The 23476-nt window shown below is 41.1% G+C and overlaps 1 protein-coding gene across 3 annotated transcripts in view; it reads left to right on the forward strand.

The window, feature by feature from the left end:
• Nucleotides 1–16413, forward strand: part of MFSD14B (major facilitator superfamily domain containing 14B) — a 35558-nt gene extending 19145 nt beyond the window's left edge. The window contains exons 6-13 of one of the 3 annotated variants that reach the window (XR_011050028.1): nucleotides 728–946; nucleotides 4394–4507; nucleotides 5652–5723; nucleotides 7439–7551; nucleotides 8457–8554; nucleotides 10365–10522; nucleotides 10944–11078; nucleotides 14838–14875. Coding sequence is in view for 2 of the 3 variants with exons in the window: in XM_068422278.1 (XP_068278379.1) it covers nucleotides 728–946; nucleotides 4394–4507; nucleotides 5652–5723; nucleotides 7439–7551; nucleotides 8457–8554; nucleotides 10365–10522; nucleotides 14293–14316; nucleotides 14838–15041 (1002 nt within the window). In the remaining variant the exon portion in view is untranslated. Of the gene's footprint in view, nucleotides 1–727; nucleotides 947–4393; nucleotides 4508–5651; nucleotides 5724–7438; nucleotides 7552–8456; nucleotides 8555–10364; nucleotides 10523–10943; nucleotides 11079–14292; nucleotides 14317–14837 lie in introns of all 3 variants that reach the window. The other 2 variants (XM_068422278.1, XM_068422279.1) reach the window with 2 other exon arrangements.
• Nucleotides 16414–23476: the final 7063 nt, after the last annotated feature.

A 23476-nucleotide genomic window follows, 5' to 3' on the forward strand; every position in this document is an offset into this window, starting at 1 on the left:
TTATTCTGTAAAATAGTTATGCAGAGTGTTTTTTGTTTTGGGGACTGGAAAAGAGTAGTAATTAAAAAAACCAAACAAACTACCATTATTATAACCTTTTCTGGTGATTTTTATAGTGACATTTAACTATAGCACTTGATTTTTCATCATGTTCTGGTGTATGTGAATATAGTAAGTGATCTGTTAGTAGCTGCATGTCACTACTACATAGTATGAAACAATACAGTAGTTGTTGTCATAGCTAATGATCTCCTCGTTTGCTGTGCTGTCCAGTGGTGGCTGTGTATTTAAAATGCAAACTGTAAACAAAGGCATTATATATTACTCTATGTATCACCTGGAGTGCTGAGGCTCAGGTTCACTTAGGCAGGCATTTTAAATGTGCTGACACCATCTTAAGTGAAATTTCATCAAATTCATAATTGGAAAAAAAAAACCCATTTTAGTCTGTTAGAAAGTAAGAGCTGTTTTCCTTTGAGACAAACTTGTCTTTGACTGCAAATCCCTGTCTTGTATGGTGGGCTGTGGAGGAGGTTGGAGAAACTTTTTTTGGACCCGTATTTACTGTCATAAGCAATTTTTTTTTTTTTTTTTAAACTTAAATTTTGACTTGTTTTTTTAAAACCACACTTCTGAGGAGGGGTGGTGGTGTTGAGCATGTTACTTAATTTTTCTGCAATGGTAAAATAACCACTTTGACAAGTTTGTAAACTCTTCTTGTGCATAGGTATCTGCCACCTTTGCAGCAAGTTTGGTAACTAGTCCTGCCATTGGAGCATACCTCTCTGCCAGCTACGGAGATAACCTTGTCGTACTGGTGGCCACGTTGGTGGCTGTTGTGGACATCTGCTTCATCCTGCTAGCTGTACCAGAATCTCTGCCAGAAAAAATGAGACCTGCTTCATGGGGAGCTTCTATATCATGGGAACAAGCAGACCCTTTTGCAGTAAGATGCACTTCACTAAGTAATTAATAAATAGTTGATGATTAACTAATAATAATAATTAATTGTGTTTTGTAAACTTGAGAAATCTTTAATCGTATTGGTAGCTTGACTGTTCATTATGCCATAATGTCTGTTCTCTGCTGTTGCACAAAAAGATCTAGCTACATTTAAAAACCAAAACCAAAAGAAACTTTGTGGATTAAATGGTTCTTGAATTGGAAACTATGTTTGGTGTGAAATACAAAGGGGAAATGCTTTACTTAGTTTTACCTTACTCTATTTTATTGTAAGAGAAATGCTGAATTCTTACACTGCTACAGACCCCAAAACCTGATATTGTAAGACTTTTCCATATTTATTTTATTCTTTGTACTTTTGGTTGGCAATCTCTCTCCCCACTCTTGAATTCCACTTTTGGTTATATGTGATTTTTTTTTGATATAGTCACAGAATCACAGAATCACAGAATGTCAGGGATTGGAAGGGACTTCGAAAGATCATCTAGTCCAATCCCCCTGCCAGAGCAGGATTACCTAGACCATATCACACAGAAACGTGTCCAGGCAGGTTTTGAATGTCTCCAGAGAAGGAGACTCCACAGCCTCTCTGGGCAGCCTGTTCCAGTGTTCGGTCACCCTCACCGTAAAGAAGTTTTTCCTCATATTTATGTGGAACCTCCTGTGTTCCAGCTTGCACCCTTTGCCCCTTGTCCTGTCAAGGGATGTCACTGAGAAGAGCCTGGCTCCATCCTCATGACACTTGCCCTTTACATATTTATAAACATTAATGAGGTCACCCCTCAGTCTCCTCTTCTCTAAGCTAAAGAGACCCAGCTCCCTCAGCCTCTCCTCATAAGGGAGATGTTCCACTCCCTCAATCATCTTCGTGGCTCTGTGCTGGACTCTCTCTAGCAGTTCCCTGTCCTTCTTGAACTGAGGTGCCCAGAACTGGACACAATATTCCAGATGCAGCCTCACCAGGGCAGAGTAGAGGGGGAGGAGAACCTCTCTTGACCTGCTAACCACACCCCTTCTAATCCACCCCAGGATGCCATTGGCCTTCTTGGCCACAAGGGCACACTGCTGGCTCATGGTCATCCTGCTGTCCACTAGGACCCCCAGTTCCCTTTCCCCTGTGCTGCTCTCCAACCGGTCTGCCCCCAACTTGTACTGGTACATGGGGTTGTTCTTGCCCAGATGCAGGACTCTACACTTGCCCTTGTTATATTTCATTCAATTTCTCCCCGCCCAACTCTCCAGCCTGTCTAGGTCTCTCTGAATGGCTGCGCAGCCTTCTGTTGTGTCAGCCACTCCTCCCAGTTTTGTGTCATCAGCGAACTTGCTGACAGCGCACTCTAATCCCTCATCCAAGTCATTAATGAATATATTGAATAGAACTGGTCCCAGTACCGACCCTTGAGGGACTCCGCTAGACACAGGCCTCCAACTGGACTCTGTCCCATTGACCACCACTCTCTGGCTTCTTTCCTTCAGCCAGTTCACAATCCACCTCACTACCCGATCATCCAGACCACACTTCCTCAGTTTAGCTGCAAGGATGCTGTGGGAGACTGGGTCAAACGCTTTACTGAAATTGAGATAGACCACATCCACAGCTTTACCATCATCTATCCACCGGGTTACATCCTCATAAAAGGCTATCAAGTTGGTTGAGCATGACTTCCCCTTGGTGAAGCCATGTTGAGTGCCCCTAATGATCCCCCTATCCTTGATGTGCCTAGAGACAGCACCAAGAACAAGTTGTTCCATCACCTTTCCGGGGATGGAGGTGAGGCTGACCGGTCTATAGTTCCCCGGGTCCTCCTTCTTGCCCTTTTTGAAGACTGGAGTGACATTCACTTTCCTCCAGTCCTCAGGCACCTCTCCCGTTGCCCACGACTTAGCAAAGATGATGGAGAGTGGCCTAGCAATGACTTCTGCCAGCTCCCTCAGCACCCGCGGGTGCATCCCATCAGGGCCCATGGATTTATGGACGTCCAGGTTGCTTAATTGGTCCCAGACCCAGCCCTCATCAACCAAGACAGACTCCTCCTCTATCCTGACTTCTTCTGAGGCCTCAGGGGTGCGGGGCTCCTCAGGACAGCCTCCAGCAGTATAGAGAGAGGCAAAGAAGGCATTCAGTAACTCCGCCTTCTTTTTATCCTCTGTCTCCAGGACCCCCACCTCATTCATCAGTGGGCCTACATTGCCTCTAGTGTTGGCTTTACCTGCAATGTATTTGAAGAAGCCCTTTCTGTTGTCCTTGACCTCTCTTGCAAGGTTTAATTCCAAGGAGGCCTTAGCTTTCCTAGTTGCCTCCCTACATCCTCTGACAACAGACTTATATTCCTCCCAAGTGGCCAGCCCCTCCTTCCATGATCTGTACACTCTCTTCTTCCACTTGAGTTTGCCCAGCAGTTCCCTGTTTAACCATGCAGGTCTCCTGGTACCCTTCCTTGACTTCCTACTTGTTGGGATGCTCTGATCTTGAGCTCGGAAGAAGCAGCCCTTGAATGCTAACCAACTATCTTGGGCCCCCTTAGCTTCTAGTACCCTGTCCCATGGGATTTCCCCTAGCAATTGCTTGAAAAGGCCAAAGTTGGCCCTCCTGAAGTCCAGGCTTGTAATTCTGCTAGCTATTCTGTTCCTGCCACATGAGATCCTGAACTCTACCATCTCATGGTCACTACAACCAAGGCTGCCCTCAACCTTCACCGCTTCAACCGCTTATAGAATGGATCTATAAAGCCTGATTTTTCTTCAGGCATATATAGAAAGTGTTAAAAGATAACATTCAGTCTTTCTAGTAACTTGTTCACTTCCTCACCTTTGCTCATTTGTGTTTGTGTTACACCTTGATTTCTTAAGAGAGGAAAGAATGATTGTTCTTCATGTGATCCATCCTGCTGGGAACTGGTTGTGAATGTTGAGAGATGAGTGACATGCTTGGAAGACTGCAGTTAAAGAATTAGTTTTCCACAATTTATTTGTTACTCAAACTGATTCATATTTTGGATGAACAAGTACAAGAAAAGTACAAGGGAAAATATGCTCATAATTTGGGAAGTGAAGTAGTTGTAATGAGGCTGTACTACTTGCTAGCATCTTTCAGAATAGATTATTATGGAGATCAATTAGAAGATATTATGCATTTCCCTAAATATTATATGATGCTGTTTTCAGTGAATACTTGTAATTTGGCATTGAACAGTAGCTTCAAAAATCAAATGGAAACTTTGCAGAAGATTGAGGTACCACAAACGTTATATAACAGGGGGTTGTTTCTAACTTAATGTTTGGCTTAACTGTTTCCATATGTGATTTTTTTGACTTGTATGCATGGGTAAAAATGGATTTTAAAAAAGTGAATCCACCTTCTGCTTTCTTTATGCTTTCATTAGACTTTGTATAAATGTTCCAATACTTGTTTTCTTTCTTTGTTTTACAGTCTCTGAAGAAGGTTAGAAAAGATTCTACAGTTCTCCCAATCTGCATTACAGTGTTTCTCTCCTATCTGCCTGAGGCTGGCCAGTACTCTAGCTTTTTTCTGTACTTGAGACAGGTAAATGTTGGTGTCTTCACAATTTACTAAGGATGTTTAAATAACTATTCCCTAAGACCTGTTTCTTGTTGAAGACTTTGCTCCAAAAACTGCTTTCTGGCAAAATACAGCTTTAAAAAGTAAAAGCAGTGTACTTTGCTAAGCCAAGAACAGAATAACACTTGACTCCTGATGCATAAACCCTGCCATAGCTTAAGCATGTTGTTGTGGTTTAACTCCAGCCAGCACCTAAGCTCCACACAGCCGCTGGATCACTCCCCGCCCCCCCCGCCCCGCCCCGTAAGATGGGGCAGAGAATCAGAAGAGTAAAAGAAAACTTGTGAGTTGAGATAAAAACAGTTTGATAGGTAAAGCAAAAGCTGCACACACAAGCAAAGCAAAAGAAGGAATTAATTCACTACTTCCCATCGGCAGGCAGGAAAGCGGGGCTCCATCATGTGTTAATGGTTACTTGGGAAGACAACGCCATCACTCTGAATGTTCCCCATTCCTTCTTCTTCCCCCAGCTTTATATGCTGAGTATGATGTCATATGGTATGGGATATCCCTTTGGTCAGTTGGGGTCAGCTGTCCCGTCTGTGTCCCCTCCCAACATCTTGTGCACCCCCAGCCTACTCACTGGTGGGGTGATGTGAGAAGCAGAAAAGACCTTGACACTGTGTGAGCGCCACTCAGCAGTAATGAGAACATCTCTGCATTATCAACACTGTTTCCAGCACAAATCCAAAACACAGCCCCATACCAGCTACTATGAAGAAAATTAACTCTACCCCAGCCAAAACCAGCACACATGTTCATAGATTTCAGCAGACCTTTGTTCCCATTCAGTGCAGCAGTTTGTATGTCTCGAGGCCCACCTCTTGCCTGTTGAAGATCTGTTGTCTCTGTGGGAGGGGATATTGAACATCAGTTTCCAGATACATGACTTCCTCTGTCTCCTTTTTTTAAGCCAGTTTTTTTTTTTCCTTGTGTGGATTTCTTGGCAAGCAGTCGAGTTAAGGATTATTCTCCAAAGTGGACACTTGCTGTATGGATTTAGATTATAAGCGAGTATCAGTGTTTTCTTTGAAGAAGATATCGTTTGCTAGTGGTTGTCTTGGATAGTGTTTGACACTTGTTTTATGCATTTTCTGCTTCTCTTCAGATTATAGGTTTTGGATCTGCTAGCATTGCGGCATTTATAGCTGTGGTAGGCATTTTGTCTATAATAGCTCAGGTAAGCTTCGTTCTTTTTAGTGTTTTATTAATACAAACTGAATGCCGAGGCATGCTCTTCTGACTGTGAAGCTTGTCTATAAACTTCTTACATGCTAACAAACTTACATACAAACGATGCAGGTATTGACATGGTTTGTCCTGGGTTACTTAGGCTCAGCATGGAGGCTGAGGAACTGTGAGGCCTTGGTGTATTGCTTTCATATCTTTTAATAGGCAACAGCGAGCTGGTTTTTGGACAGGTCCTTTATGCCTTTTAGAAATCAAACAGTTTTTACGATGTGATCTTTGGTATTTTTATGGGTACAGTTTGTCTTCCTCTTGTGATAACAGGAAGAGGAATGGCATATACAGTGTGCTGTAACCTTGTTGCCTTCCTTAGCAGAGGGGAGGTCTCACTATTTTGATGTAAACAACACATTCCTCAGTGTTTACCAGTTTTACTGGTGTCAGTTGCGTCCTTCACTATCAATACAAGTAATTTATTTTAATCCTTGCTCTGTTGTTTCTTCTGATGCTTTTATGTGCACTCCCATTTGCCAACCATACTTTGAGACCAGTATTTTTGTTAAAAATCTCTAGAATGGCTGCCCTTCTGGTTCATAATTTTCAGTGTTAAAATGAGGAAACTCTGCATTGATTTTTTGAACTTTGAAGAGTACAGTTTATTGAAATAGTCTTTGCTTCATAAATACTGATTTGCATTGGCATGTTTAATGTCTCCCGAAAGAACTGATCACATGTAGATAGAATGACTGTATTTTTGCTATTTAGATTTCAAAATAGTTTTGTCTAAGAAGGACAAGAAAACTAAGGTAAGATGTACATGACAGAGGAAGTGTGCTCTGCTCTGCAATCCTTGTTGTTCCTTTTCTCTAGCTTTTTACTGATGCATTGCTGAGTTTCTAATGTTAAAGAAAAACGTGTGCACTGTTAACTGAATGAAGTTGTCCATATGGACTTCGCCTTACTAGGAACAGTCTGCTTCTTGCCATGAGTGTATTGCTGTTGTGTCTGAATTGGGACCTCCTTCCCCCTCAGCAGTAACGCTTCTAACAGATGAAAAACAGTGGTCTTCCCTTAGGATTAGTTTTCATGTACAAATAAAAAGGTCATATGAATGGTGTAAAAAGGCAGCAGAAAATGTAATTAAAGATGCCTAGGAATTGGCCTCAGCCAAATTTCAATGCATGTAGTGAAGTTGGAAAAGCAGCACGATTTACTTGTTTGTTGTAGTTGTAAATTTGGATAGTAATTCACCTGACCTAGAGATTACTTTTTTCCTGAGCTAACAGTCTTTTTTTTCTCTAGTATTTGTAGATACTGGTGAATTCAACCTATATCCAACCTGTACTATCTTAACTTGATAGCAGCATTTATTATGGAACTCTTTTGTCTTTAATGAAACAGAATTGTAGAGGTGGAAATGAAAACCTATTTACAGCAGAAACAGACACTGAGATGTAATGTCCATCGAGAAAGCAATACACATGCTTCTCGATGTCCTGAAGTAGAAATTCTTTAATAGTTAAGAATGTCAGTACATCAAATATTGATATGACTAGTCTGTGTTTTGGACTTAACAGAGGGGAAGAACATGAATAGTGTGAAGTTCCTCAGAGTTGAAAGGTCTTCTGAATTACTTTGTGTAGAAGGGGAAATTACTTTAGCAATCTGGGTTTTTAATAATATTTGGATACCCGATTTCTCTTGCAGACTGTGTTTCTCAGTATATTGATGAGGTCGATAGGGAACAAAAATACAGTTCTCCTTGGCCTTGGCTTTCAGATCCTTCAGTTGGCTTGGTATGGTTTTGGATCTCAGCCTTGGTAAGCACACATTTTCATATGTACATACATGTTAAGGAACTGAAAATGTTTTTCCAAGAAATTCTACCATTTAGTTCTGTCGTCATGAGTATTTAAATGTTCTGTAAATTAAGCATTCTCGTTTGCATTGCACTACAAAATTTAGACTGTGTTTTGCTCATGTAGGAATGATAGAATTTTCCAGGTATATGGTATAAATTGCAGACTGACAGCCCTTGAAAAAGGAGTCATTGCACCATTTTGGTCCACTGAGTTTTATGTCTACAAATGTAGTTAAAGCTTTTTCTTAAACTCACAAGCCAGTAAGTGGTATGTTCTCTCCAGTAATTCCATGAGATCCTTTCTAGTCAGTTATTGGATCTGTACTTTCTTCTTTTTCTTCTAACATGTAATTCTCTTAGTGTAAATGTATTTGGTCTTGGAAACTAACAAGAACTTCTTTTGTTGGAAAAACTGTAAGTAAAGGGAACTAGAACTGTAAGCTGGAACAGCTTTTTCTTTACAAAGTTTGTCCTACTGACAGTGATGAATGCTTGTTCTGTATCAGAGCACTTCCTACTGAGTTACACAGGTTAGAGAGCTGCCTCACTGGGCCACCCTGTGAAATTGTTCCTTTGTACAGCCTTTGGAGAGGGAAAGCCCATGCATCACTTCATTCCCACTCCCTTCTTCTGCTGTAATACCTAGTGTAGAATCACATGCTGCTCTATTCCAACAAGCTCAGAGTAATTTGTGGGAGGGCAGCAGGAAGAAGGCCTTGACCAGATAATTTCCAGTCTCTAGGTGTTTTAATGAGTACTTTTGAAAGGGCATTAAGCCTTAAATGAGGGTGGCCCTTTTTGAGGGGATGGGGAGTAATTATATGGGCAGTCTCATGTTTAATTCAAATTATGCTTTTAACACAGGATGATGTGGGCAGCAGGAGCTGTTGCAGCAATGTCAAGCATTACGTTCCCAGCAATCAGTGCTCTGGTTTCACGAAATGCAGAGTCAGATCAACAAGGTGAGTATTGAATGGATTTCTGTTTCAGCATCAGACTGCTTTCTTGGATGACTTTTCTGTCTAGAAAGCAGAATACTTATCTAGGTGTACTTTTCAAATATTTTGATGAGTAACGAGTTTCTTTGGTAGTAGCTGTGGAAGTCTGGCAATCTATGTAGAGAGAAAGGAGGTACACAAATATATCAAATTTGCATTGCAAAATACATAGTTTCTGTCTGACCAGCTACTTCTCTTCTAGCTTCTTGTAAAAGTACTACAAAAGCAACAAAAACAGATGTGGTAACTTTCATGTTTTTTCCTTCCTCTTTTTTTATTAAAAGTAATAATTCTCTAAGCAGATAGTGAGCATTCATGTAACAATACTATCTTTGTAATGGATACTAAAAACACATCTTGCCAGATTAATATAAGCATATACAAGAAGCTCTATTCTGTGTGGAAAAGTTGGCCCTGTTTACTATAATACTTCAGATTTTCAAGGAATAGAAAAGGAAGCTTAAGTAAATAGTTGATCTGAGAAAGCAGAAAAATTCATAGGTTTTGATGTGAAGGGAGATGATCAGAAATAACTCTTCATTTAAAATGATGTGAGGGAAGGAGTCATCACAAAGTATAATATTGGCATATAATAACTGAATTTAGTGTTATCTTTAAAAAAATCCTGTACATATAAATCATAAGTATCAGTCTAACATTGTACAACTTTAAATTAGTTAATGGGAGGTACAAAGGAGTTGCAGTTCAAGGAGGCAGAGTTCTACTGAGTTTGAAAGGTGCGAAAGAGTACTTTACATAGCTATTTTTATCATTCCCCCAGTTTTGTTTCTAATAGAGACATTTAAAAGAGTTTTAAATGACTTGTTTTCTGTTTATGTCATGAAATGAATAGTTTAATTAAGTTGACAGAAGTCATTGATCTTTCGTTTTACGCAGATGAGACTACTGTTAATAGCTCAGGCATACAATAATTTCTAGAGTTTTGCCACTTAGTGGCACAAAGATCTTAAGCTTACATGTCAACATATGAAGAAAAAACTTGGACAATTTTCTTTTTGGCATGTTTTCTTTCCTTCCATTTTACAAGTTACTGCCATAAGAAGGAAGGGGATATGCAGACTACCAATATTGTAAAAATAATGTTCTGTAGAATCTTAATCTGTAAGATCATAAAAAAACTTTTTACACTGTTTTCACAATCACTTAATGAAGTTGAAACAGAAATACACCCATAGAACTTCGATAATGTAATGTAAAACTGCAACCAATCTAGTATTGTGAATTTGCTACAGTACTGCTGAATTTACTGCCCTGAATAAGTTACTTGGTACTTAAATAAATCCTGGTTTTAGGCTGGTGAAGGAAAGAAATCTGTTACAGCTTGTGCATATTTTGCTAATAACAACCTTTAACAGATATATTACTGTTAATTTCACTTGAAAATAAATTGAGCAGGTACCACACTTAACCTTTGCTTTCTTCACTGGGGGCTTTGGATGAGGGTGGAAGAACTCTAACACAGAAAATTAGACTTGCACATAAATTTAGTCACTCATATTCAAAACTCATACTGCTTCCAGTAGCATGCAAGTACACTGACAGAACTATGGTCATGCAGAGGATTATTTTAAACCAGCAAAGTTGTCTTCAACATATTTCTTAAGACCTTAATGTGTAGAAATAATTATGAGATGTACTATTTTGGAATAGCCATTAGAATACACTCAGAACTATTGGCTCGGAGCGTTTCATTCTTGATTTAAAAAAAAAAAAAATCCTACTCTTTTTTTTTTTTTTTTTTTTTCTTCTTTAGGTGTTGTTCAAGGAATAATAACTGGAATAAGAGGTCTGTGCAATGGCCTGGGACCAGCACTGTATGGCTTTATTTTCTTTCTCTTTCATGTGGAGCTCAATGAATTGCCACCTGATCAGACTTCTGGAAAAAAAGCAATGCAAGATCCCAGTGATGAGGTAAGTTTAAAATTTGGTGTGACGTTTGCAGTGTAGAGCTCATAAGGACAAAAATCTGTCATTTCTGGTTGATTTAAAATCTTGATGTTTAATTCTTGAACTAAATTCTCACTTGTCAGCTTTGTTGAACTATTAAGATAACTCATAATTAAAATTTGATAGTAAATGTTTAGATTTACAGTAGTAGCAGCTTTGGTTTCAATATTCTAATGGGACCAGTTAACTTCTTTTGATGTAAATCTACTCAAAACATAGCTGTAATAGTGAATTACAGCAAAATGTGAAATTTTGACAACAGGAAGGTCATTTTTGGTAATTCAGTAAATTGTAACAAGTTTATCTTTGAACCTCACAGCAACACGTTAATTATTCACATGTACAGTAATTCAGTATACAACTGAGATACATACTTTTTTTTCAGTGGCAGTAACAGTGCTGTTCATCACCTTTCCTTACCTGTATGGAACTTGATGGGGAGGGGAGAAGTCAATCCTATACAACATTTCTTTGGAACTCCCTTCAGTCTTTTCTTGTATCCCTTCCATCTTTGTTTCAGGTCTGCATTTTTGTCTGTTTTAGTTTTTCCTGTTTGGCTTCCAAGGTACCAAATACATGCTTACCAGAGTTTGGAGAATCTTATGGACCCTTTTTTCTTTTTAGCTTGATTGCTCTTACCTCTTCAGCTACAATTTCATTGCTTTTTCAAAATACTAAGAATGGACTTTTGAGGGAGCTGGTGATCTCTTAGCTTGTCCTTACGCTGATTAAAAAAGACTACAGTTTAGCTGAGTATGTAAATAACTGGTGCCTGTTACTGTGGAAACAACTGTTTGTTGTTCATCCCTCAGTCCATACATCTTTCCAGGTACTAGCTGTGACCAGTGCTTGAACATATTGCTCACTCCAGTACATGTGGTGAGGTGCTCCATAATTCGCTCAGGCAAAGTGAGCAGAGGTTTAGAGTAAGGGGGCAAAGACACTCTTTTTGTTGTACAAAAAGGAAACTATAGTAACATACGGGGAAACCTTTATAATCGTGTTTTCAGGAGCTTTGCCATGCTTCCGCTAGTTAAAATTTTGCTCTCAAACTGTAGTTTAAAGCATCGAAACACGTAAGCTTTTCTTGGGGGCAGGGAGTCTGTTGTCTTTTTGACCTTGTACACATTTCTGTTACAAGTAATATCAGTATGTTCTGTTACTTTAAGAATATCCGTGTGGTTTCTTTGTTGAAGTAGCCCAGATGTGTTACAGTGGGGCAACTGACTGTTCCAATAAGTTATAAATGAGTCAAACCCTTCTGTTGTGGAATTTTCTAAAGCTTGTGGGAGAAGAAATTCCTGCACTGAAGCCTGATGTATGAGTTTCCTTATAAAATAATGATTTTTATAAGCTGTAAGTGTAAATTAAACTGTCGTTTCAGACATCTTTGTTTTCTTGAAAACCTACTTAATAAGTAAGTAGACAATTTAGTTAGCAGGACAGCAAAATCAGTAAGTATTTGCATAACAAAGATTGCTTTTTATTCTAATTTCAATGCGACAGCTCTTACTTTTAATTATGTATGTACCCATGAACTTTGTTAAATGTCTGTGATTACATCTCTCCCTGTTAATGGTTACCAGGCACCAGACATGTAAAACTATCATTCAGGAAAATAACAGTACAATTTTTTCCTACTAATTCTTATGTTCAGGTTTAATATAACATTGGGAAAGAACTCTACAGTTGAAATGTTATATAGTTTTAAAAGTTGATTTAAGTAAAATGAGTGGAAGTGAAAACCAGGGAATGCACCAAGATTAGACAAGGAAATTAGCAACTGTGTACAAGCCTAGTTTACAACACTAGCACTAGTACCTTGGATTTACAAGGCCCAAATGCAAGCTATGTGTCTCTTAATTTTGTTCAGTGTTTTAAATTGATAACTAGGAGTTGCTTTACAGATATACGTAGTTTGAAAAATGTTTTCTTCATTTTATTAAATGCTAATAAATGTTCAGCAGAAGTGTTTTAATAACAACTTTAAATGGTCAAGTACCTTGTTTTAAAAAGTTACTAGATGTCTGTGGAACTGCAGTTAACTGATATAATGTGTTTTAATCTGTGAGGAGCATTGTTAATTTTTTTTTTTTTGACGATTAAGCTTGTATTCTACCCCTGCTTGTCAAAAGCAGTGAGTCTATAGCAGCTCAGTTGAGAATGCACTGTTACTGCGCTGAACTTTGATCAAACCCAGTGTGCTGTTGAGGTGAATTAGAAACAGTTCTTTCTCCTTCGTTTTCACTACTGTAATACTGGGTGTTACTGCAAGTACAGGAAATAGATCAAGATGTTATCAGACATAGTTTATTTATATAGGTATTGTTAAAATTATTAATGTGAAGAATAAATTTGTTTTATGTAACTTTTGACATATTTTACTTCGAGAGAAAGCTGTCTTGTCCCATTTAAAAAAAACCCCAACATTTAAGTTTAACTTAACTAGTGAAAGCTGATTGTGGTCATAATTTAGTATTGTACCTTTCAGATAAAAAGTCTTCTGTGTTCACTGATGGACAGAGTGCTAAAACAAATTGTTAGATGTAATGGTTTTGTAAACCTTCATATTCAAACAGTGGTGACAGGAAAGTCTGGATGCAAATTTCAGTTACTTACCATGTAGAGTAAATGGAGGAGAATATATCCTAGTGGTCATTTTTGGTGGTTTTTTGAACAGCTCGAACTTATTTTTTTTCTTTTTTTAACTTGCCTTTAAGTATTCATTTCTGTTACTCTAGAGGACTTAAGAATAGGATTTTACTGAATATCCCTTTTTTTTCTCATGGAAGTGGGAGAGCTGCAGTGTTGCCACAGGTCACACTTGTGATTCTCTTCCATCAAACAAAAGATCTAATTCACCTATTCAAGAAAGATTGTGTATCTGCTCTGCAGAGCATAAATAGTGGAAGTTAAGCATATCTGTCTTAATTCCCATTTAAATAACTGTTTTCAAAACTGGAGAGCCTGAAGAGGAGAGTGAGGTTGCATTGTTATAATTATCCACAGGGAGCCCTTACAGCAAACAGTGCAGTCATAGGCTGTGTTTGGAGCGTAATAATGACACTTGACAATGCAGTGAGCAAGGACTGTGTTTCAAAACTTCTTACTCCCTTCAGTGAAACTGCAATAGTGGAATATTCAAAAGCTGCTCAGAAAAAACAGCTGTTATACTACAAGTGAGGATTATTAATTTATGGAAGCCTGTTACATTCTTGAAATACTTGTGGGCTTAGCACCACTTGAAGATTTAAGTAATATTGTTAATATACATTCTGTTAATATGATTATATACTTTAAATTTAGAGACCATCAGCTGAAATATTAGGCCTCTGCTTGTAACAAGAGTTGAAGCAAGGGAAATACCCTGTCACTGTGTGCTTAATTTCAGCTACTTTCCCACTTCTTATTAGAATAACTTCCTGCATTTCATTTGGTAGGAAAAAAGTACACTGGATTGACAAGTTTCATGTTCTGATTTTTATTTCGTTTTAGTTGACAAAAATACAAAAAAGTTGTTTAACATTTAAAAAAAAAATTGCTGGATTGCTGACACTTTCTTTTGTGGAGTTTTGTCATCAGACTTAGGTGGTTTAAAATTAGTCTTATAACCTTTCTGGTGCTTGTTTTAATAGTGATTATGAAATGAGGATAGGTTGTATTTTAAATTTTAAAATAAACTACTTTGAAGCAAGAGAGAATAACTCCAAATACCACTTTATCACACATGCCAGCAACCTGTCTCTACAGTGAGAATGGTACGTACTGCATAGCCTGCTGTTACTTTCTTCACTCATGTATTAGTTTTTGGGGATGTTTGTTTGACTAACTTGATTCTAAAGCATGTCAGCCGTGGAAGCAAGTGGAAAAAGTGAAGTTATGTTAAAGATTTATTGAGTATTTGTGCTTCACGTTGAAACCTTATCCCATTAATCTTCAGAGGAGTCTTGCTGATTTAACAGGCATGTTGCCTAAAGAAAAAGAAATGACAAAGAAGCATCAGTCAATGTCTGTTTCATCTGCTAGGCAATCCTATTGTCAATTGATAGTTTTGTGCATGTTTCTGTTTTTTAGATTAGTGTGCAGATCAAGTGAGGAATTCTTAGGCTTTGTAGAGGCAGAAAATCCATGTTGCAGTGCACATATGAACTTGCTTGCATAAACTTTATAGTCACTGTAAATATGTCTCCCATTATCTCCTGCCTTAATGGTATAGTTCTTAATGCAAAAGTCAATGTCTAAACTTCATGAATGCTTTGTTATGCTTGTTTCCCCGCAGAGAGCAATTGTTCCTGGTCCACCCTTCCTTGTTGGCGCATGCATTGTTCTTCTGGCTTTTCTAGTCGCCTTATTTATTCCTGAGCACAGCAAAGCCAGCAGTACCAGAAAACACAGCAATAGCATCAGCAGTACTCTGAGTAACAGCCTAGACCGAAGTAGTGAAGAGGACATTGAACCATTGCTGCAAGATAGCAGTGTATGAAGGCTAACTTCTGAGCAGACTATGGAACAAATTCATGCACTACATTGCAGCTCTGGAAGCTTGGTGGGAAGTACAGAGTATCTAACTTCTGAAAGGAAGGCAGCTGTGTACTAGGGAAGGTCACATGCTGTATAATACTTGGGGATGATAGCATACTTGCAGAAGGGTTTGTTGAGCAGGGCAGGTCAAAATTAGGTGTGGTTCTACACAATATTGGACTTCAAATGCTCTGTCAAATCCTAGTATATGGTAGAAACCTGAATATACAGGCATAATGGAACTTTTTTAAAGTTTGAATGTTCGATTCCAAAAGTCGTATGCAAAATAATCAGGTCTGAGGCAGAACAGTTTCTGCCGCCACTGTTAAAGGTTGTTTTGCGTTTCTTACGCCTTTTACCTGCATGTATGCCACATGTAGTCCTCATGATGTGAGAGGGACCGATATATATTGTTCTGGTATCTGAAATTGTGGTTACCAATAAAAGTAATTAAATTTCCTGAAGACATATTCTCAAATACTATTTAGTACCAAGAAGTCCAGTGGTTACCAGAAAGCACTGATGAAACTAGGATGATTTCTGAGGGCACGTGATCACACATGACAGTCATTACCCATAAATGAAGGTTATATTGAAGTCTTAAACCCACATTCCAGAACAGTCAGTCCTAAGCAGTTAAAGCAAATCCAGATGGCACCTGAGAGCACTGGTCACATTAATGTTTTGCTGATAAGAAATAGAATTTTAATTATAAAATGAGCAGCATCAGAAATATGTACACCCCGGACTTCTGAGGCAGGAAAAACAGTGGGTGCCAGAGTAGTTTACATCAAGAAATATGTATATTTATTGCATTTTGTCACTTTATCTGCATATGAAATAATCCTTCCTATTAATTCTTTTCACTCCTGCCTTAACTACTATTTAGTGTTCAGTTATTAATAGTATTTAGCTGTCATATCACTGTCTTATCTGCTGAATCTCATGGGTATATTCATATCAAATTTCCTTTCTAAAAGATGCTTTAAAGGACTTATGAATGACTACAAATGTGCTAATTTTTAGAGACATTTTATGAAAAATACACAGATTTATATGTATTTTGCTGCAGTGTAAATGGACCATTAAACCCAACTTTAATGAAATACTCCTAATGAATGTTTTATATGTATGCAATATATGTAGATATTTGTAAGGAGTTTTAATTTTTCCAGATGGGTTGCTGTGTAAATCATGTATTTATAAATGTAATGAGGGTACTGACAGATATACAGTTTTTTAAAAGGATTGTGTATTGACTGAAAAAATTTTAAAAATATATATTTTGAAACTTGTTCCACATTGAGCAGAGATAACAAACCTTTTGTACTATGCAGTTTGTTTTTAAAGTTAATAAGCTTTCTAATGCATAATAAATCTACATCTTAAACTTTCTAGGTTTCATGTGTAAGTGTGTGTTCTTCCAAGTTCACTATTGTGCCTTCCCTGCTTCAGAACAGCAGTTGTTTAATCTTAGTGCTGAATTACAGTACCTGAATTCCTGTTGTACTGTTCTGTTCTGTCTGTGTCATCAAGCATGTTGAACATGCTCAGAAGTCCTTTTGGTGCCTGACATGGTGTCCACTGGGGTAGAGAAGAGGAAAGAGTGGAAGGGAGTCGGTTAAAAACAAAAATAAAGGCATTGCTCATCTGAACAGTACAACAGAATTAAGATGCTTTTTCTGATGAGGCTTAGGTGTTTCTTTTACTTTGAATTACTTGGAATTCAAGCCTGAGCTTTTATGCTAGATTTCTGCTGCAGGCCAGACTGCAGTCAAAGTAGGTTTTGCATGATCCCAGTGTAGAAAAAGAGAGCCTACTTGCTCTGGAAGAAGGGTCGGGTAACTTGGGAGGCCTATAGGGACGTTGCCAGGTCGTGTAGGGAGAAGATTAGAAGGGCCAAAGCTCAATTAGAGCTTGATTTGGCTGCTACAGTCAAAGATAACAAAAAAAGCTTTTACAAATACATTAACAGCCAAAGGAGGGTCAAGGAGAGCCTCCACCACTTGCTGAATGAGGAGGGTAGTGTAGTGTCAGGGCATGAGGAAAAGGCAGAGCTGCTCAATGCCTTCTTTGCCTCGGTCTTTAATGTCAAGACTGGTTGTCCTCAGGAGACTTGGCCCCCAAAGCCTGAAGTTAGGGACGGGGGGGCTGTGTGAACCCCCCGTAATCCAGGAGGAGATCGTTAGTGACCTGTTGTACCAGTTGGACACCCACAAGGCTATGGGCCCGGATGGGATTCACCCCAGAGTAATGAAGGAACTGGCAAATGAAATTGCCAAACCACTCTCTATTATCTACCGGCAGTCCTGGTTAACTGGAGAAGTTCCAGCTGACTGGAAATTAGCAAATGTAATGCCCATCTACAAGAAGGGCTGGAAGGATGATCCAGGGAACTATAGGCCTGTCAGCCTGACCTCGGTGCCAGGCAAGGTGCTGGAGCAGATCATCCTGAGTGCCATTACACAGCACATGCAGGACAATCGGGGCATCGGGGCCAGCCAACATGGGTTCATGAAAGGCAGGTCCTGCTTGACCAACCTGGTCTCCTTCTATGACCAAGTGACCCGCTTAGTAGATGAGGGCAGGGCTGTGGATGTAGTCTATCTAGACTTCAGTAAGGCATTCGACACTGTCTCCCACAGCATCCTCCTGGACAAAGTGGCTGCCCGGGGCTTGGATGGGTGGACTCTTCGATGGGTTAAAAACTGGCTGGATGGCCAAGCCCAGAGAGTGGTGGTGAATGGGGCAAAGTCCAGCTGGCGGTCGGTCACTAGCGGTGTTCCCCAGGGCTCAGTTCTAGGGCCGATGCTGTTCAATATCTTTATAGGTGATCTAGACGTCAGGATTGAGTGCACCCTCAGCAAATTTGCAGATGACACCAAGCTGGGTGGCAGTGTCGATCTGCTGGAGGGTAAGAAGGCCCTACAGAGGCATCTGGACAGGTTAGATAGATGGGCCGAGACCAATGGCATGAGGTTCAACAAGAACAAGTGCCGGGTCTTACACTTTGGCCACAACAACCCCATGCAGCTCTACAGGCTGGGGGAAGAGTGGTTAGAAAGCAGCCCAGTGGAAAGAGACCTGGTGGTGCTGATGGACAGCTGGCTAAACATGAGCCAGCAGTGTGCCCAGGTGGCCAAGAAGGCCAATGGCATCCTGGCCTCTATTAGGAATAGTGTAGCCAGCCGGTCTAGGGAAGTGATCGTCCCTCTGTACTCGGCACTGGTGAGGCCGCATCTTGAGTACTGTGTTCAGTTCTGGGCCCTGCACTTCAAGAAAGATGTTGAGGTGTTGGAGAGAGTCCAGAGGAGGGCGACCAAGCTGGTGAAGGGTCTGGAGGGTCTGACCTATGAGGAACGGCTGAGGGAGCTGGGGTTGTTTAGCTTGGAGAAGAGGAGGCCCAGAGGTGACCTTATTGCCATCTACAACTACCTGAAGGGAGGTTGTAGTGAAGTGGGAGTCGGCCTCTTCTCCTGGGCAACTAGCGATAGGACACGAGGACACAGCCTCAAGCTTCGTGAGGGGAGGTTCAGGTTGGACATTAGGAAGAATTTCTTTTCAGAAAGGTTTATTAGACATTGGAATGGGCTGCCCAGGGAGGTGGTGGAGTCACCATCTCTGGATGTGTTTAAGAAAAGACTGGACATGGCACTTAGTGCCATGGTCTAGTTGACATGGTGGTGTCAGGGCAACGGTTGGACTTGATGATCCGTGAAGTCTCTTCCAACCTGGCTGATTCTGTGATTCTGTGAACTGGGACCTCTCCAGATTCCCAAGAGCATTGAAAAATCATTGAGAGAGTTCTCGCTATGACATCGCCAGTTCTTTAAGTATCCTTGGATGAATCCCGTCGGGCCCCACTTACTTGTAGGGATCCAGCTGGAGCAGCAAATCCCACAAAAGTTCGGGGCTGATTGGGAGTGTATCATTCTAACAGTCATGGATCTCAGGCACAGGGCTCTGGGGGTCCCAGCGCCCATCGTTCATTGGTGTTGAAAACCGAGGCGAAGAAGCATTAAATATCTCCACTTTATCTATGTCCCTGTATGTGAGGTGACCATGCTCACTGAGTAATGGGCCAATGTTATTTCTAACCTGCCTTTTGCTACCAATGTATTTTAAAAAGCCCTTTTTATTGTCCTTCACAATACTGGCCAACTTCAACTCTAATTGAGCTTTGGCCGCACGAATTTCCTCCCTACACTGGTGAACAGCATCTCTATAATCCTCCCATGTCGCCTGACCCTGCTTCCAGCATTTGTACACTTTCTTTTTTTGCCGTAGTTCAAGAAGAAGATCTCTGCTCAGCCTGGCCGTCTGCTTGACTTTTGAGATTTTGGGATTGTTTGTTCCTGTGCTTTTATGAGGTTCTATTTAAAAAGTGACCAGCACTGATGGACCCCAGCCCCTTCAAAAGCTTGTTCCCAGGGAACCTTATTAAGTAGTTCCCTGAGCAGCCTGAACTCTGCTCTCCTCATATCCAGAGTAGAGATCTTGCTGGCAGTCTTCCTCCTGTTACCATAAATTTTAAACTTGACAGCTTCATGGTTGCTATGGCCAAGGCAGACACCAACCGTCACTTCACCCACAAGACCCCCTCTGTTAACAAGCAACAGATCGAGGAAGGCCCCTTTCCTGGTTGGTTCCCTTAACACTTGAACCAAGAAGTTATCATCCAGATGGTTTAGAAATCTTCTGGACCCGTTTGTACCAGCTGTGTGGTATTCCCAATTAACATCTGGCAAGTTGAAGTCCCCCATAAGGACAAGGGCAGATGACTTAGATGCATCTCTTAGTTCCTTAAAGAATAACTCATCTGAGTCATCATCCTGTCTGGATGGCCTATAGTAGATTCCCACAACAACATCCGCTTTATTTGTCTACCCTTTAATCCTTACCCAGAGGCTCTCAACTGTGCCATCACCGACTGTAAGCTCCATACATTCCAGCCCTTCCACTGCATACAGTGCCACCCCCCACCTCGCGTGCCCTGCCTATCCCTCCTGAAGAGTCTGTAACCATCCATCACGGCACACCAGTCACAGGAGTCATCCCACCAGGTTTCACTTATGCCAATAATACTGTATCCCTGGGACTGGGCCAATGCTTCTAGCTCCTCTTGCTTGTTCCTCATACTGCGCACATTTGAGTAGAAACACTTCAAATGCAGTTTGTTGTGCCCATCACCTCTTATAGCAGTTGCAAGAATTTCACTAGCACTCAGCTCTTCAAACTGTGTCATGCCATCCCATGTCTTGTCAATGATTGGCCTGGTGTTGTCCCATTCCCCCTTCCAATCTAGTTTAAAGCCCTGTCAATCATCAGCCCTGCTAGCTCCTGAGCAAGTACCCATTTCCCTTTCTGGGAAAGGTGCATCCCATTGGAATTCTGTAGACCTGGTGACGAATAGATCATCCCATGATCGAAAAACCCAAAGTTCCACTGGTGACACCAACCTCAGAGCCACGTGTTGATCAGCTGGGTCAGCCTAATCTGTTCAAGATTCTTCCCTCCTACTGGAAGGATTGAAGAAAACGCTACCTGAGCACCTGATCCTTCAATCACCTGCCCCAAATCTCTGAAGTCTCTTTTGATTGCCTTAGGACTTCTCTTTGTTACCTTCTCACTGCCGACATGAAGAACCAATATCAGGTAATAGTCTGAGGACTTCACCAGACTAGGTAGTTTTCTGGTGACATCTCTTACCTGGGCCCCAGGGAGGCAGCAGACTTCCCTGTGTGTTGGGTCCGGTCAGCATATGGGGCCCTCTGTTCCCCTCAGAAGGGAGTCAGCTATGACAAGTACCCTTCTTTTTTTCTTAGCATGAGTGGTTGTGATGCTGAGGGTCGACTGCCTAGATGACCCCTCCGCCCCAGAAGGACCTACATTCACATCATCAGTTGTCTGCCCAACCAATTCCTGGGCCTCATATCTGTTGTGTAAGGGCACCTGGGAAGGTGAGGCAGGCTGACAGCTGATTCACCTGCCCTCCCCAAGCAGTAACCTGCTTCCTTCTCCCCTCTCTCCTGGGTGTCCTCCCTTTGCCTAGTGGCGAGGGGGCAGGGGGTCCTTTGTCGCTTGTGCTGTGGTGGTTCAGCGCTTGTCCCTTGAGCAGGTGCATCTGTCTCAGAAATGGTAGAGTTCGATTGCAGCAGTCAGTGTCCCTTTCTGACTCCCTGATACTCCTCAGCCTGGACACCTCCTCCTGAAGCTCCGTCACCAGGCTGAGCAGCTCCTTTACCTGGGCACATCTCCCCCAGGTGTGCTCACTGCTGCTGCTGCCAGACACTGACCCGAAGCTTGGGCACTCCCTGCAGGCCGGCACCTGGCTGGCTGCATGTGCTCTTGAAGGCTCTGTCTGGGTGGCTCCAGGAACCTCCCAGGTCTCCTCCGCACTCGCTCAGCTGCGGAGCTCTCTGTTGCCGCCGCTGTGCTCCTCACTGGCTGAGCATCACATGATGATGGAAACATTTCCAAACTTCTGTTTTCAAAATGCTCTCTCCATACAATGAGATTCTTTAAAAAAGCAGTTATTTTCTCACTCATTGTTAAAATGCCACCTTTACCTTGAAGAGACAGATTAAATGTTTTTATTTTTCTAAAATACTGGCCTAGGTAGCATAGTACTGACAGGGCCTTCTCATCACAGAAAAGGTCAGCAGATTTGGAACACCTACTTGTCTTTGAAAGAAAAATGTGTACTCATCTTGAAGTTTGACAGCTCTTTTAAGCACTTTGCCACGAACCAGTGAACCTCTGTGGTACAACAGACTTTCATTGTCACTCCCTATCTCTTTTCAAAGTATTGTAAAAATTCTAGTATTGAAAGGTCTTGTTGTTATACTATTAACCACATTGATGACATCTTGTAGCACTTTGTGTGCTTCCGGCTCCAACTTTGCTGCACGAGCTTGCTCGTGAGTGATCTAGTGGATGAATTTTGCTGTTGCTGTAACCTTACCCTGGGATCCTTTTTTTTTTTTTCCAGTGAAAGCAGCAACTCTGTCAATGGTTACACTTGTGCAGTTTTTCCATAAAACATCATTTTTATTAAAGAAACTGTACTGTTGAAAAAGTGTCTTCTCCAGTACATCTTTAGTGACTCACAAAAAAGTTTTTCTTTATATATTTCATCATTTAAAAAATCTAGCAAATACTGTAAGCTGAGACAAGTTAGGAACACCTCTACTTTCATCCAATTGTATAGGAAACCTCCTACACCCCATAAGTTCTTCTAATGCTTGTTTCTTCAAATCTTCAGCAATGTTTTCTATGAAATTTTGTAAAGTACTGGATTGAGTATCACTTGAATTTAAACATAGCTGAAAAAAACTTGTAAAGGTTTGTTCTCATGTCCCGGATGGATAGTTTTTAAATGCCCAGCTAATCCTGATGGCTTCATACTATTATTAAATAACACCTAAAGGCACACTATGTGTTTAAACTGAGGTTCATTGTTAGCAATAGTGGATGTAAATTCGTATTTCAAACAGCTGTCTTGATAATTTTGATTGTTTTTTGGCCAACTTTGTCAAATCTAATTAGACTGTCATTGATATTACCATGCAATGCGGTTGACGAAGGGTTCATACTAAGAGCAGAATTGTCAGCTCAGCAACTTTCTTGTTTATTTGTGCTTGTATTATTAGTATTACCTTCACAGAATCACAGCATCACAGAATGTTAGGGATTGGAAGGGACCTTGAAAGACCATCTAGTCCAATCCCCCTGCCGGGGCAGGATTGCCTAGACCATATCACACAGGAACGCGTCCAGGCGGGTTTTGAATGTCTCCAGAGAAGGAGACTCCACAACCTCTCTGGGCAGCCCGCTCCAGTGTTCGGTCACCCTCACCGTAAAGAAGTTTTTCCTCATATTTATGTGGAACCTCCTGTGTTCCAGCTTGCACCCATTGCCCCTTGTCCTGACAAGGGATGTCACTGAGAAGAGCCTGGCTCCATCCTCATGACACTTGCCCTTTACATATTTATAAACATTAATGAGGTCACCCCTCAGTCTCCTCTTCTCCAAGCTAAAGAGACCCAGCTCCGTCAGCCTCTCCTCATAAGGGAGATGTTCCACTCCCTTAATCATCTTCATGGCTCTGTGCTGGACTCTCTCTAGCAGTTCCCTGTCCTTCTTGAACTGAAGGGCCCAGAACTGGACACAATATTCCAGATGCGGCCTCACCAGGGCAGAGTAGAGGGGGAGGAGAACCTCTCTCGACCTGCTGACCACACCCCTTCTAATACAGCCCAGGATGCCATTGGCCTTCTTGGCCACAAGGGCACACTGCTGGCTCATGGTCATCCTGCTGTCCACTAGGACCCCCACGTCCCTTTTCCCTACGCTGATCTCCAACAGGTCTGCCCCCAACTTGTACTGGTACATGGG

This window comes from Nyctibius grandis, chromosome Z, assembly GCF_013368605.1.
Source record: "Nyctibius grandis isolate bNycGra1 chromosome Z, bNycGra1.pri, whole genome shotgun sequence".
Lineage (NCBI taxonomy): Eukaryota > Metazoa > Chordata > Aves > Nyctibiiformes > Nyctibiidae > Nyctibius > Nyctibius grandis.